Raw genomic sequence first — 17081 nt, 5'->3', positions numbered from 1 at the left:
TTTTGTCAAAAGTACATGAGAAAAGACAAATGATGTGTTAACTGGCTTGGCCCTGTTTGACCTAACATTGACTATGCTGCTATAAATGACTGTAACTCTCAAAACAGACTTGGAACCCTCCACCATTTCCTATACTCGAATTCCATAGCACAACTTTTTATTGTTCCAAAACAGAAATGCATGCTTCATTTAACTCATTAGAAATCACAGGATTACAACATGCAATGGTTAAACAAATTGCCATTTTAATGATCACCTGGAAAGGTGCTGAATTTACATGTCTTTATTATTCAAGATATAAATGATAGAACTCCTGGATGGAGATTAAGCAAAAACATGAAAAATGTACAAAATCTATATAGTGATCATTATTATGCCAAATACTAAAGTCCTACATATTCATTAAGAAATAGCCATTTATAGGAATTCATCTGAAAATAATAATACCAAAAAGAAAATATTAAGTATCCCCAAAGGACAGAATGCATCCTTTCATTCAGGTATTGTTAACAAAAAAAAGAAGAAGAGAAAGAAATACATGCACTTTATTTTTCTAAGTCTCAGGAGGAACATTTTCCAAAGTCTGAGGTTAAATATGAGATGTCAAAAATGCAAATTCATTTTTGAAATGAAACCCATATACCTGTGCTTTAAAATGCACTGTTGGTAGGAATGCAAATTGGTGCAGTCACTGTGGAAAACAGTATGGAGGTTCCTCAAAAACTTAAAAACAGAAATACCACATGATCTAGTAATTCCACTATGGGGTATCTACCTAAAGAAAATGAAAACACTAATTTAAAAAGATATATGCACCCCTACTTTTACTACAGCATTATTTACAATAGCCAAGATATGGAGACAACATAATCGTCCATCAACAGATGAATGGATAAGGAAAATGTGGTACATAAACACACACACACACACACACACACACACACACACACAGGAATATTATGCAGCCATAAAAAGGCTTTAGACTGTGGGCTGGAATAGCTTATAAAAACCACAAGGGTTTAACAGAAGAATTTTTATTATATCCTAAAAGTCCATCCCTTAGGAAGTAAGAAAGGAGTTATGCACGCTCTGTGCCAAGGAAAGAGTTAATCAGAGCAGTAAGTGCATCAGTTGAAAAATAATCTTTATAGTGAAAAGTCAACAGGAAGATGGGAGAAAATAGGATCCTTATATGATTATAAGCTGAGTCAGAAAAGATTAAGAAAGGAAGATGGAAGTAAGCTTGAGGCTTTACTGAAATGATATTTTTAGAGGAAAAGGATCAGCAACCAAGAGAATAAGGATACAATTGCAGAAATGGCAGAGTTGACATTAACTTGTCTCTAGGTGGTGCTATTTCTTTAAATTTTGCTCCAATATTTTCTCTTAAATTTAATTGAAAACATAACTAACTAGCATTTAGTTAAATATATATAAAACCATAAATATTTCAGTGTTTAGATAATATCTTTATAAATATTTAGCTAAGAACTTTTCTGTGTCTAGAAAATAGCTTAAAGGCTGTTAACTACCTAAACTGCAGCCAGAGAACCAAAGCAGAAATAACTGGTTTCTGTATCTTGCCATTGACAATGCTGGTTCCATTTCAGGGACAGAAAACACTGCACCCTTTTCTCCCATGGAGTGGTTGTGCATTTGGTAAGGGGACAAATAAATAGGACAACCAAATTTTCATAAAATACAAACGACAGCTATATCAGATCAATCTTTGCCTGGGTTCATCAACCACTGAGTCCAGTCCTTAGCTGATTTTTCCCCCTTAGGGATATGGTGGCCGGAGGTGGGGCCAGGAAGCATTGAGAGAATCATGGCAGCCATTGGGGAACAATTATGTTTATATGGCATGGATGTAAAGGGAACTTGCTATTTCAAAAAGCCATTGGAAACTAATGAAGGTCCAATCGATAATACTTTTTATTTAGTCTTTGCAAGTTAGAACTCAGGATACTCAGGTTGAGACTAGGGATCCTACTGAGTTTCATTATCTGCCTGAGAAATCTGTCACACTGGGTGTTTGTTGTTACTGCTGCTGTTTTAAGAACTTCAGAGAAGGATAAAACATTCTTTGCATTCTCAAAAGAGAGGATATGTTCAGTTCTTCCATTTATTCAAATCTCTGCTTTTATAAGATTTTTTTCTTAATTCCTAGTCTCTTTCCTATTTCTAGACTCATTTCCCCATTGTAGTTAGTGCTTGGAAAATTCTGTTATTTTGAGAATTTTTTAAAATTAAGCCAGAAGCCCTTCTATTGATGTAGGCATGGTTCAGCCACGCTCATGAAGAAAAACTAATAAAGATAAAGAATATTTTATAAACATTAGTACTCTTACAGGACAGAATGAAATATCCTTCACTAAATGGGGTATCTCAATTTCCTTGACCACCATTCTCCTGAGAAATCCTTTCATTTCTTCCACTTTGAATGCCTTCTTTCCTCATCCTCCAACATCCCCCAAATCCTCCCTAAACCCAGACATATCTTACTACCCAGGAACTTGAAGGCATTGTGTTGTCTGTGGCACATGTCTCCTGGAGTCACACAGCTCAATGGTCCTACTGGAAGGCAATAGAGCATCTAGAAGATAACATTAAGGTCAGTCTGCAAGGGTTAGGGGGAATGTGTCAGAAGTGCAAAAGGGCTTCCTAATTCAATGGAAGAGCAATATAAAACCCTAATTTGCAAAAAGCCGTACGTAGTCCAATTTTTTAAATGGTTCTAAAAGCCAGAGATGGTACATGGTTAGTCCTTATCCATTTCTCTCTTTTTTCCTCACATCCTCTCCAAAGTCGTCATGTCCTTATCACTGCTTTCTTTCTCTCGCCTGTCCCATTTCACCTTTAACCTCTGCTGTGCAACTCATTCTATAATTCAGACCTGGTACATATACAGAAGGGAGCTGGTTCACTTCAATAGATGTGTGATGGGCTTCAGCTCCAGTGTCTGAGGGCTAAAAAGACTAAGGGCCCACGGATGGAAAAGAATTCAGACCATGGGCAGGCTGAATACTAGTGACCTGGAGGCAGGAAACCTGGCAATGGTAATTTCTGAATCTATCTAAGTAGTATTTAGAATAGCTATGTATTTAGTGCCTTCTTTAACATTTTGAATGCTTCCAAAAAGAGCTTTGAGATGCTACAGAATTACAATGTAATGTGCAATGGAGAAGAAAAATTATTTTGTATCTTCTTGGGCTCTTCCTATTTGCAAAATACAAGTGAACCTTCAATGGATTATTGTATAAAGTATTGTGTCTTTATTATTTTATCATAATTAAACCAACACTACAAAGTCAGAGGTAGGGCCATGGTCAATCGAAGCAAAACGAGGGATTGTAAAATGTGTGCAGGACACACGTCCTCCTTCCCCTCTCCATCATCTTGTACTTGCTCATGAAGACGTCACTCTTAGTACTTTGTAATGATAGAGGAAAACAACGTGAACATGTGCATGGGTATTGGCCGCATTTCAATATGCTATTTCTGTCAAACTCTGGAAGATCTAAACAAATACAAATTGTCTTGGAATCTACAAACACTTTCAAAATCCAAGGAGCACTGTGGTACACAGAGATAACAACTTCCATTAGAAAGCTACCTCCAGAGTCAGACAGAATGGCTCTACGGAAATGGGCGACAGATTATGGCTCCAGGGTGAATCCGGAATCATGAAGGAGGATTCAAGAGAAGGAAATCCGATGTAAACAGAGTAGATTGAAGGAGACTGAAGGAGAAGGCTAGATTTGAACCAAAGTCCCACTTACACAGATCAGCTATTACATAAACCTAAGTCTCAGATTTAAAAAAAAAAAAAAAAGGTATTTCCATATTGTATTGATGATTAGCAGTGTACAGGAAAAATTAATTCTTTAAATTAAGTGGTCATGCTTTCCAGGCACATTTTATGGGAGAGAAGGCTGCCATAAACTGAGACAGCATAGTTAACTGGGAGAAGTAGGGAGGTGTCCCAGAAAGTGGCCCTCTAGCCTTGTTCTCAGGCACACTGAGAGCACCAGTTGGCATGGTTTGAAGAGGGAATAGAGAACATCAGACAGCTCTTTGAATTAATTAACTGAAGGTTGGTGAAGCGAGCTATTTTATTTAACTTCAATAATTTTCCTTTCTTTGGAGAATTCAAGGATTTCCTTCAGATACCAGTATGGCAATACAAGTGTCACAAGTTTTGGGGACAAGAAGTTTGGCCACCTGTAAACCTCCTGCCTTCTCACCACTGTCCTCTGTGACTTCAACGCCATATGATGACTCTTCCCACCTTCGGTTACAGGTCCTCAGTCTCTTTGATGCCCCTTTGTCTCTTACCCCCACCTAGCACCCTGGATTGACTCCACTCAACACTCTCTTCTTCATTTCTGCCTGTTTTCCACCTTCATGAAGACATTATACTCCCCTCCACTTCCTTTCTATCTTATCCAACTCTTCTTTTTTCATCCCTTTCTCTGGCTCTTCCTCCTCTTCCTGATCCTAAGACCAAAGGGTTACTGGCATCCTTCCTTCATCCTTCCTCTCCTCATGCACTCTCTCCTTGGGTGACCTCAACCTTTTCTCTGAGCCTCCACTATCGATCACCTCTGTGTGAATGAGGCAGCCTAATTTTTTTTCTTCTATTTTCTGCTGCTCTCCCATGCTGGAGGATCACATTTTCCATTGTTGGTTTTCTCAGACTGTACCAAAGGCTCAAAATTACCTTCTCAAAAACTAAACTTCCCAGTTTTACCTCCTAAGCCTACTCTTTCTCCTAACATCCCACTTAATAACGATAATTGTTTACTGAGTGCTTGACATGTGGAAGACAATGTTCCAAGTAATTTATGTGAGGTAACTTGTTTGGTCCTCACAGCAGTTCCATGAAGAAGATGCTACTGTTTCCCTAATTTTACAGATAAACGGACACACAGAGAGGTTGTTTATGATTACATAATTACTGAAAGTCAAGACTAGGATTGGAATATAGGCAGTCCAGCCTCAGAACTGAACACTTAACTACTATTCTGTATTATCTCTTAACCAGATTTCATTTCTTACATTTGTCTTCAATTCCTCTATCTCCTATCCATCCAAATTTCATTGATTTTCTTTCTGCGAAGCCTCTCTCTTCTGTTGGTTGTCCCAACTCCCCTGGGCTCATTGCTTCTTATCTAGACCAGTTTTATTGACTTTCATTTATTCTCTAATTGTCCTCTCTCTAGGTCCACTACACCTGAATTTTCTTTTTATAAAAATGAAAATAGTTTTTTCTCACCTGGATATAAAAATAACACATGCTCATGTATCACAATCAGAAGATTAAAACAAGTATATAAAAAAGAAACTAAAAACCCAAATCATAATTTTGCCTCTCTGCAGTGATATTATATTGGTATATATTCCAAATATTTTTCTCTTTTTATTCATATACCCAGACACATACTTTTTTAAATTAAAAAATTAGATATTTAGTTACTGCATATTAATTTTTTCACTGATAACACTAGGTATTACAAGTCTTGTTCACATTTGCCAATCTTTTTTTCTTTTCCTTTTTTCCTTTTTTTTCATATTTGCCAATCTTAAAGGCAGATATACCTGTGTGTTAGTTTGCATTTTTCTAGTTACTAATGATACTGAATATTTTTCATAGGTTTAATGGATATTGTATTATCAGTCTTGTGATTGGCCTTTGCCCAGATTTTATAGAAGATTTTCAGACTTTTTTTTTTTTAATGTTTATTTTTGAGGGAGAGACAGAGCGCAAGCAGGTAAGGGGCAGAGAGAGAGGGAGACACAGAATCTGAAGCAGGCTCCAATCTCTGAGCTGTCAGCACAGAGCCTGATGTGGGGCTCGAAACCACAAACTGTGTGATCGTGACCTGAGCCAAAGTCAGATGCTTAACCGACTGAGCCACCCAGGCACCCCATCAGACTTTTTCTTATTGATTTTTATGAGCTCCTTATATATTAAATGTATTAACATTTTGTTTATCATGTGTATTGCAGAAAAAATTCTTTTGAGTTGTTCCTCTTTCAATTTAGTTTATGTCCGCGTTTTTTTGTTGTGTTTTGTTTTGTTTTTGGGGGTTTGTTTTGTTTTGCCATATAAACATTAAAAAAATTTATGTAGTCATATATACAATTTTTTCTCTGGTGTTGTGTGGCCAGATTACTATTTCTAATTGTCAGTTTAGATCACATGACCTCTATAATGAGTATTGGTCCCCACAGCTTATAGAAGCCCAAACTCCTCAGCTAGTTGATAAGCCCTTTCATTGGTCAGGTCACATCTCAGCTTGCTCCTGGGTACTTTCTTTCATACATTTCATTCAGGCACAATAAATCACCATTCTGAAAATTCGTCTCATATTTCCTCACTATTAAAAATTGTAACAAAAAAAGTAAAAAGATTTTAATAGTGAATGGGAAAGGTCATTAAAATAGATTGATCCAGGGGCGCCTGGGTGGCGCAGTCGGTTAAGCGTCCGACTTCAGCCAGGTCACGATCTCGCGGTCCGTGAGTTCGAGCCCCGCGTCAGGCTCTGGGCTGATGGCTCGGAGCCTGGAGCCTGTTTCCGATTCTGTGTCTCCCTCTCTCTCTGCCCCTCCCCCGTTCATGCTCTGTCTCTCTCTGTCCCAAAAATAAATAAAAAATGTTGAAAAAAAAATTAAAAAAAAATAAAATAAAATAAAATAGATTGATCCACAGGCACCTGGCCGGCTCAGTTGGTAGAGCGTATGACACTTGATCTTGGGGTTGTGAGTTTGAACTGCAAGTTGGGTAGAGAGATTACTTCAGTAAGTAAATAAATCTTAAAAAAATAAAACAGATTGATCCAATATTCTTAAAATTGAATTTCAGGAATGGTAATTTTTCAAAAGCAGAGGCAGAACACATTGGGACCTTGCTTTAAGATTCCTGTGTGCTTGGGATAAGGGAAGCTGAGGATGAGTATAAGGTCACTTGGTACAGGTCAGGATATTCTGCTACAACCTAAATGCATTCAAATGATGTAACCTGGATGGCGAGGGCTGCACGCATAAGTTCCTCTTGGTTACCTGTTATAGTGAGCTAACTACTAACCTAGAGTCTACCCAGAGCTTTTCCTATCCAGAATTCCCAAACCCTTTCATGTGGTTCTCTTTACCTGGAGTGCTCTCTCTCAGATTCTCTCTATCCCTCCTCACATCAACTGATATCAATCTTCTGAGTCTCAGCTCAAAAGCAGGCTCCATTTTTGATCCTCGAGAAATAAGCACTGCTTCTTACAGTTTGCAGCACTCTATTATTGTCTCGTGCCACTCAGCACATTCCTCTCTTGCCTCATGAACACTTGAGCACACTATCTCCTTACCGTACTGTAAATTCCTTGAAGGCAGAGCTCACATCTCATCTTGGAGTACTCCTTCCGAACTAAACAGAGGGCACGAGATGATCTTCAGTAAGTGTGCTGAATAAAGACTATCAGGTCCAGGTCAATGTTACATTACTAAAGCCACTACCTAGGGTTTACTATTGGACAGTGCCTGAGAAACTTTTTGGAGGGCCATGCTAGGGTTAGGAACAGACCTGAGATCATTGGCTTAGGCTTTCCTTTTGATTCTCAAGCAGTTCTGCCATATTAGCTCAACATTCACCTCAGTGTTAGAAACCAAGCCAAGCCAACATCCCTGAGACCAGTATTTGCTCTAGAACATTCACTAAGCTACCAAAAGCATGTGGCTAGACCCTCAGTGTCTTCCAGCTGGTCCTACCATTTCTGTGGTAACAACACAGCTAAGTTTCTGTAACACACCCACACAGGGCAAGGCTGTCGTTTACTAAAACAGGGCATAATTTACAACAGTTGATTTTGCTCACACAGAGGCTCAACGCAAAGGTATTTAGCCCAGAGAGAGACTGAGAATGTCGTACCTGGATGTTAACATCCGCCCCGTTGTTTACCAATAGTTCAAGACACAAAGCACCGTGTGTGGAGGCAGCAGCGAAATGCAAAGGGGTGAACCCGCTGTTGTTGGGCTGGTTCACGTTAGCACCGTAGTCAGTCAGCTCATTAACTACAGCATCCTGCCCATTGTAGCAGGCGAGGTGAAGGGCCGTGTTTCCATAGATGTTGATTTCATCAATCTGCAAATGAGTCCAACACAGGATGGGTAAAATCACCAGAGCCACTTTATTGCATTTTCCACAAAAAAGCCTAATGGCTACACTATGGGAAGTAAACTTCCATCTGCCAACATAATTATTCAGAGCTTTCTCTTGTCCCGGTGTGGTCATCCTGGGAATGCCTGTCATCCCAAGATAAAGACAGCAAAAAGTGAATGTGACAAAAAGTGAACTGGGAGGAAGAGTTGGAGGTTTCAAGTCGTGGGGAGAGATTTTTCAGCAAGGGAAGGGATAAAGAGTGAAAGGCAAAACTGCCTCAGAATGGCAGAGGAGAACTGAATCAGGGAATAAAAGAGCCAAAACTCAACAGAGAATGGGAAGCAAAGGGTTGGGAGATATGCAGGGAGGTGCTGCAGATTCTAAACTAGGAGTTGGGCTCAGAAGCCACTTGGTTTGGCTCTGCCGTCTGACACCTCCCACAGCCACGTCCCAGCTGCAGAGCCAAGAGCTGTCTTAGGGGTTTAGCTCAGGGCTCTCTCCTGCTGTCCCAGAACTGCTGCACCGCTGGGTTTCACTATCTCAGTCTCAGCATTGCAACTTGGTTTTCCTTTCCTCCAGGGACAGGGATGTTCCAAAGCCCCACACTGCCCCTGTTCTGCTAGTTGAGGGAGGCTGGGATGGGGCTGACTTCTCCAGCTCAGCATTGGACATTTCTGCTGTTTGTCCCTGCCACTCACTCCTTGATTTCTGCATGTACACCACAACTTAGAAGGCTGAATTCTGAAGGTGGGATGAAGAACCGTAGCCTATTTAAAAAACAACAGGTTAATAATATGTACTGCAGGCAACATATATGTTTATAATTCTCTATGTTGATACAGAAAGTTAGCCTGTTTCTGGTTTTTCATTACTTGCTATATGCCCCCATTGCCCTTCATTGATTGCCCCTGTAAACTCAAAAAGACAGGACGCTAGAAAAGAAGGTGGGGTTTTTTTTTTTTTACCCTCTGGAATTAAAAATCAAACAGGATTCAATTTCAGAACAACAGAAAACCCACAAATACACCATGGGTTGATGCATTAAACATAGCTCACCTCCACCCCTAGATTCAGGAGATGTTTGACAACGTTGATCTGTCCGTTGGAGGCTGCAGCGTGCAGGGGGGTATAACCCTTCTTATCCTTACAAGTCACTTCTGCGCCGTGGTTAATGAGCAATGCCACGACATCCAGGTGGCCTTTACAAACAAAACAACATAAGACATGGTGAACCTTTTAGGATAATTTGACGATTTATTCTGCCTAAATCACCACTATTAGCTTCTACTGTCACCAATATTGCAAATCCTGCTAAATATGTTAGTACCACAACCTAAAATATGTTAAAATAAAACCGGTGCTTTTGAAAGCAATTGCCATTCCTCACTGAAAAGTCCAACAATGACAATTTGGTTTGGAAAAACTAATGGAAGAAAAAAAATCAATCGGAATAACTCCAGATTATTGTTAAATTATATTGCTGCTGCTTGACCATAGTTGTGGATCACAGAAGTGGCAATTCATATGGTTCAACTTAAAAGTATTCTTGTGAATTACTGGCTAAATAGAAACCCTTCTAGTTTCAACTCCTGTTGACATATTTTCTAGAATAGTTTCCTTTATACCCTATCTCACTATATAAATAGTATGATAAATGTGTTTGGCCTTTATATTGTGACTGAAGATTATTTGATGCTTTGGGTCATTGCTGTAAACATGGTTCATAATTGAAGGGTAGAAGGTAAGTACTAACTCCAAGGGTCTAAGATGCATGTGGGATTGTGTGTGCATATGTGTGAGAAAGAGAGAGATGGAGGGAGGGGTGTATTGGGGGGGGAGGGAGAGAAGTGTGTGTGTGTGTGTGTGTGTGTGTGTATGTGTGTGAGACACAGAGAGAGCATTTGGCCATGGCTTGTTGTATTAAAATTTGACTCTTTTCCCCCAAGACTTGTATATGGAAAAATTACTTTCAGTTACTAGTGGTACTATCTTAAGCTTAAGTGGTGTTATCTTTTGTCCTGGTTTTGTCCTTTATTCCCTAAAGATAGTCATCTATATATTTTTTTCCTATTTGTATACTGATGACACACAAAAAGCAATTCCATACAAATGCTGAAAGCAATTCTACACAAATGTTTTAACTACATGTTAGCAAAGAACAAACTTGAAACCCCAGGTTCTTTGAGTCCCATCTCACTAGCCTAGTGTGTGCTCTACACAAACACCAGTCTGGCAAATGGCCTCCTGACTCCAGTCCTGCAGGTACCATGCAGACATCCAATCTGCTTCAGTGGGCACAAAAGTCCCTGCTGTCTTTAAAAAAAAAAATGATAATGCTTGCAAGATCTTAAGATTCTGATGTTTTAAGCACAAATGTCCATGCAGACTCATCTACAGCCACATAATTTATTTCATCCCTACCCAATCCACTCTTTTTTCTCCCCACAATTAATGTTATTATTTTTATGATAATAAAAGGCCTGTATGCCTACTAAAAAGAATTAGGAAAAGGCAAAACGGTGTTAAAAGGAAACCAAAATCATCCATAATCACCAATCCCTTGAGATGGTCAGCCAACATTTCAGTGTGTAATACTGAAAAGACATTTCAGTGTATACTGAATAGACAGCCGAATAGATAGTTTAGATTTCATGGATTTTTTTTTTTTTTACAAAAATGAGGATCATAATATCCATACTGTGTATTGATCTGTTTTTACTTAACACATCACAGAATCTTTGTATGTTAATAAATACTAATGACATCATCACTATAGTTACAGGATAGTGTCCCATTGTGCTTATCTTTATAATTCACCAACACAATCTCCTGTGGATGGGCATTCAGGTTGTTTATAACTTGGGGCTGACAGAATCCTATCAGCTTTTCAAATTGCAAGACATTCTCCAGTTAGAAACACAAAGGAAGGATCTTAGCTCTTCATTTCCCACAAGTCTACACTGAGAATAAATTCCATGAGGTCTGTCATTTGTGAGTGGTATTCGTGCCAACAGAAGTGAAAAGGAAAAACACGGAAATGTCACGGCTCCCTTCATCTCTCCCCAGCAAGCTGGCAGAAGCGGGAGTGGCAAGCCCCAGCCTCGCGGTGGTACAGAAGCAGGATACTCCATGGTTACTCTCGTCACTTCAACCTCCATAACAGCCAGGGGGCTGCCCTTCCTTCCTTTTTGTTTATTTCAAAAATATTTATAAATAAAAGGACAAATGGAATTTATGTCCTTGCTTTGCTAGCCAGCCCTCTTTCTTTTTGAACACTTCATTTTGCTGCCATGACAAGCTCAAAAGCAGCTCAATTCACGCCACTCTCCAGTCCCGACTGAAACCCATTCAATGAGGTCTGGGCCATGATTCATCCCTCTTCCTCTCTGTGGGGTAAATGAATCTCTGAGAAAGCAACTGTGTAACTAGAGTGCTCTATGCATGCCAGTAAAATGGACCAAATCTTAACTCGGGTGAATTCCAACCTTGGAAAGAAGTCAGGCCTGCCCAAGAGAAGGCCTACATGGTTAATGGCAGGGCTGTGGCTTCTTTAGGTACAGGTATCTGCACTTTCCCTTCCATTCATGGAATCCTTACCCATATATGCTGCCCAGTGCAGAGCACGCCGGTCCTTTTTGTCAAATGCGTTGATGTTTGCTCCTTTGGCCAAGAGTAAGTTGACCATCTGGAAGAAAACCAACATGCAGATACTCTGAGTCAAATTAACATCAAATCTCAAGGTGGGTCAGAAACCTGGAGTTCACACAAAGTATGAAGATGATGTCACAGACAACCGTGAGGCATGTGTATCAGAGGAAAAGACTGAGGTGATGGCTACTTTTTTAACCCACTGGCTGTGAATTTAAAAATTGCTATGGTTGCCTAAGGTTTGGTGTACAGATGTAAGCATCACACTCTCTAAAACCCTCAGCACTAAGATTAGGTCCCACCTGGGGCTAAGGGAGTCTGTAGTAAGAATTCTTGCTCCCAGTGATGAGGGCACTCACCTCCACATGGCCATTCAGGGCAGCATGGTGCAAGGCTGTGCGCCCCCCTCGATCGGAGACGTTGACGCTGCTCAGCAGGGGAATGATCACTTCTGCACACTTGACAGCCTTATTGGCAGCTGCTACGTGGAGGGGGGTCTGCCAGTTCTTGTCCCTCGCATTGACGTCAGCCGAGTGCTTAATCAATACTTGTACTGCTTCCTGCAACCAAAGGGGAGTTTGCAGGGGTCACTGACAAATGCTCAGTCAATACTTATTGAATAGAAGACGCTTTACCAGACCCCAGAACTACAGGATGGGAAGGCTCCATGCCCTCAGAGGCTGGCTCATGATGTATATTTTTCTGAGAAAAGCTAGGTAATATATGATAAAGATCAAAAGAGTGGCACAGATGAAAACAGATCCACTTTATCTTTATTTGCTAGACCAGGAGTCTTGGCACATCTTCAAAACCAAATAAACCTTCTAAATGTAAGGTTTCTTAATGAGGTATAAGCAGCCTTAGGTTAAATGTGAGCAGTCATGCGTAGGTACGCATGCCAGGGTAAAAATATCCATAGGTCAAAAAGCCCCCAAAGATAATGTAAAGTTGGAAGTGTTTGTCCACAAGCCTCCATCATCCAAAGCCAAAGACCTCAAAGTCCTTCAGACATTCTTGGATCAATTCATAAATCTTTGGTTTTCTCTGCCAACATCTTAACCTTCACTGTGTGATCCATAGCAATCAAGGGAAGATGTCTATTACTACCTCAACTTGAAGCTACAAAATTGTTCCATCTTTTCCCAACTTTTTTCCATGTTATGGTGAGGTAACTTTTTTTCTACTGTTGAGTTCCTTCACCTTTATTGAGACTTACACTTTTAATTTTCCTTCTATTGATCTAATCAGCTTATTAGCCTCTTGAAACCTCAACCTTGGCTGTGCAATGGAATCACCTGGGGAACTCTTAAAAATACGGATGGCTGGTCCCACACCAGAGATTCTAACTGGCCTCAGAATTTCTGTAAAGCCATCTGGGGATTTTGTTATACAGCTAAGATTTAGGACACTCTTCTGTTACAGCAAGAAAATGATATAGCTTCTCTCAAGATGGGAATGACTGTTGACTGCTTCTCTTTACTTCTAGAGACAACCCTAGAGCCAATGAGTGGGATGCCTTTATGAACATCTTGTCAATGTGGCATTAATAAACCAATGAAACGCAACGAAAGGTACCACGCTCCTGCCACCCTTCATAGACCAAGAACTTACCCTGTCCACCTTATTCCTCACAGGCCTGGACTGTCTGATCTACTTTATTGTGCAGGTACATAAAAGTGCCCAGAGAGTAAATTATTTGAACTCTTGAAATTAACATTTTTATCAGGGACATAAATAATGAAGAAGAATGTTCTAGGAATCAGTAGCAGCAACACATTAAGATGAATGGCTAACCTGGACAGTAGAATGAGAGCAAAAACATTTAATTTTGCAAATTAGAGAATACAGTTTAAATATGTGGTGTGACTCCATTTAGATGCTATAAACAATAAACTGAGAGGGCCCAAGCAAGTAATTTGTTAAAATTACCAAAAAGGAAAAAAAAAAAGGATATATGCCACACCTCCTCAGCAAGGCAATAATATATTACCCTTGTATATGTGTATTCTTAATGCTCAACCATGACATGTGAAACACTGCAGAAGATTGAAAGAAACATTAATCACATTCTTTTTTTTTAGAAAGAGAGCGAGACAGACAGACTGCATGTGCAAGAGGAGGGGGAGGGTGCAGAAGGAGACAGAGAGAGAGAGAGGGAGAGAGAGAAAGATTTCCCAAGCAGGCTCCACACTGTCAGCGCAGAGCTCCACATGGGGCTTGATCCCACCAACCTGAGATTATGCCCTGAGCTGAAATCAAGAGTCAAATGCTCAACCAAGTGAGCCACCCAGATGCCTCCAGACTCTGTTTTAAAAGCTAGCTGGGTGAAAAAAAAATAAAGAAAGGAAGAGCTAAGCCACAATATAAGGATTAAGATTTACATAAGAAAAAGATGGTATTTTTTATCAACTTTGGTCTCAAAAGTTGTGAGATTTATGCAGATGCACATACAATCTATTGTGATGTGGGAAGAAAATATTGGAACCTCCACTCATGTTTGTTTTCTTTAAAAAGGAAAGCATTTTAGCCAGTATTTAACTTCTGGGTTGGCATTGTGCCCTCAGCTCCACAGAAGATCTTGCCTCGCAGGAAATGAATGCCCTCCAGGAACAGAGGGGCCTCCAGGTACAGAGGGGGTGAGCCTTGCCCTCTCCATTCATTTGCTCCGAATGCACTGAAATGCACAGTGATGGGCCTGCCAAATCAATCTACAGATTGTAATATGTACCCTTAAACTAAAAAGATGTATGCAAGGAACCTGCAGATTAAAGATGATAATACAAATGCAAGTGTAAATAATGTGCAGTCACAGAGCTGACAGTTCTACTCTGAGTAAAAGGTTTCTATCATCCACATTACAGGGTAAAAATAATGACAAATTTAATCAGATCTGACAAGAGCTTGGCCAAAACAGAAGAAAATCATCAGAAGTCTATTAGCTACATGGTTATGTAAGACTATGATAAATGAAAAGCCTCACCCTAAGTATATTGTGATATACTTGAAATATTAGCTAATAATAGTCATTCCTATATATAATTTATAAGTAAATAAGATGCATATCTTGAAGATGCATGCTGAAAAAGTTTTGCAGAGATACAGCCAAAAAGGTTGGAGATAACCATCATAAAGCAATAATATAAAAGTGGTATTGTACATATTCACAGCAAATAAGAATATACACTATATTTTTAATTCCTTTGTCTTGCGTGTTATTTTACTGTATTTATACAGATTATTGCTTTGCACTAAATATTATTTAAATTCAGAATAGACTAACAAAATAGAAACTATACATGAACATTTCACAAATTTATACTGTTCGGACATAAGACCAATGAATTCATGAAAAAATTTTATTTTAATTACTTAATATATTTATTTATTTATTTTATTTTGAGAGAGAGGGGTGGGGCGGAGCAAGAGAGAGAGAATCCCAAGAAGACTCCACGCTTGGTGCAGAGGTCAACACAGGGCTCAACTCCATGACCTTGTGATCATGACCTTAGCTGAAATCAAGAGTCAGACGTAAACCAACTGAGCCACCTTGGTGCCCCAAAAACCTTTTTTTTAAGATAACAAAATATGATTACTTTGAGAGTAACTCAGACTAGGTGAATAAGATGTTATCTAGGAGAGGCCCTACTTTTAAATGATTAAGAATGATTTACATTTCATTCAAAGTAACAGGTTAAGCCAAGAAAATATATATTTACATACCAGTTACAGTTTATATATAAATAAGTAGTATTAGAGTTTGTCGGGAAGAAAATCTGTATTGTTAAATAGGCAATACTTCTAAAAATAGTTTAAACACAGAAAAATTTTGGTCTGTTTTTGTAAATAAAGCTTTCTTAAAACACAGTGTCATTCGTTTCTTTACATATTATCTATGGCTTGTTTGAATTGTAATAGAGTATGCAGCCATCAAAACTCAACATATTTACTATCTGGCTTTTGCTGGAAAAAGTTTGCAGATGCCCTGGTCCATCTTGCTCCTTGTTTGAATTACCACAAATTGCAAATGATCAAATCCGGTTAAAATAAAATTTTGTTATTTACCAACATGAAAAAATACTGTTTTGAGTCCAAACAGTCTTCTAAGGAGGGCAGAAGCCTCTGTGTTCAGTCCTTGCTATGCAGTGGTGGGTCTATAGTGAATTTGGGAGGGGGATGTACCAAGATGCATTTTGGGGCATAATACAACAAGCAGCATTTGGAGCTTGGTAGGAAGGAAGGGGTGAGGACAGAGAGAAAGGAGAGAGGACTTGGGCCCTGTACCCCAGGGCAGAGGTGTACATCTGGGCAGGAACAGAGTCAGCAGGCTATGAAGAAGAGAAAGCTGATACATAAACCAAACAAACATCAGGAGCAGGTTGGTGGAGCCAGGCAACCAAACGCTCAGATCTCCAGGAATTCTTTGGGATCACTGGAAGAATGCTAGACTTTGCACAAGATATGGCACATCGTTTCCAGCCAGTTATATCCATTTAGAAGGCAAGGTGCCCCAACCAGCATTGGAGTTACACCCCCAAAATTAGACAAGTTAAAGGTTCAAGTTCATTGACTGGATGGGGAAAAAAATAGAAGCAGGTAGGCTTTCTAATAAGTCTCCTTTCACTTGAACTTTAAGCAAGTACCATATGAGTGCCAACTTCGTCACATTTGTCTCTCATACCAACACTCAACTGTCATAGCTCAAGGATGCCTAGAATAACCATTACTTTTATTTATCTACTTTTATAAAATGTTTTAGCTTTGCCATTCTTCATTTTTATTTCTCTATCTGCTTATGCAATGGATTGCATTGTTTTCATCTTACTTGACAAGAAAGGACTCTATCTAGAAATACTTAGCATACAAAGGAGGGTATCTTACTTATTTTCCAAAAATTAACACTTGTTTTAATGTTTATTTACTTATTTTGAGAGAGAGTGAGCAGGGGAGGAGCAGAGAGAGAGGGAGAGAGAATCCCAAACAGGCTCCATGCTGTCAGTGCAGAGCCTGTCACGGGGCTTGATCCTACAACCCATGAGATCGTGGCCTAAGCCGAAATCAAGAGTCAGGTGCTTAACTGATTGAGCCACCCAGGGGCCCCCCAAAGTTAACTATTTTTTCTTAATGAAAATACAAGTATTCTAAAATTATTATGGAATTAACTTCATAGACATGGGATATTAGAAGTAGAGAAGGCTGGAGCCCCTCGGTGGCTCAGTCCGTTGTGCATCTGACTTCGGCTCAGGTCCTCATCTCACCGTTCGTGATTTCGAGCCCTGCATGG

At 39.5% G+C, this 17081-nt stretch overlaps 1 protein-coding gene across 8 annotated transcripts in view; it reads right to left on the bottom strand.

The window, feature by feature from the left end:
- ANKRD44 (ankyrin repeat domain 44) overlaps positions 1 to 17081 on the bottom strand; it is a 343412-nt gene that overhangs the window by 147946 nt on the left and 178385 nt on the right. For all 8 annotated transcript variants that reach the window (XM_049615941.1, XM_049615942.1, XM_049615943.1 and 5 more), the window contains 4 exons: positions 12160 to 12360; positions 11750 to 11837; positions 9209 to 9351; positions 7922 to 8134 (listed from right to left, as the gene is read on the bottom strand). In XM_049615941.1, the coding sequence (XP_049471898.1) occupies positions 7922 to 8134; positions 9209 to 9351; positions 11750 to 11837; positions 12160 to 12360 (645 nt within the window). The remainder of the gene's footprint in view (positions 1 to 7921; positions 8135 to 9208; positions 9352 to 11749; positions 11838 to 12159; positions 12361 to 17081) is intronic.

This window comes from Panthera uncia, assembly GCF_023721935.1.
Source record: "Panthera uncia isolate 11264 chromosome C1 unlocalized genomic scaffold, Puncia_PCG_1.0 HiC_scaffold_3, whole genome shotgun sequence".
Classification (NCBI taxonomy): Eukaryota; Metazoa; Chordata; class Mammalia; order Carnivora; family Felidae; genus Panthera; species Panthera uncia.
Note: the sequence above shows the minus strand (reverse complement) of the source record. Positions and strands in the feature narration are given on the sequence as shown.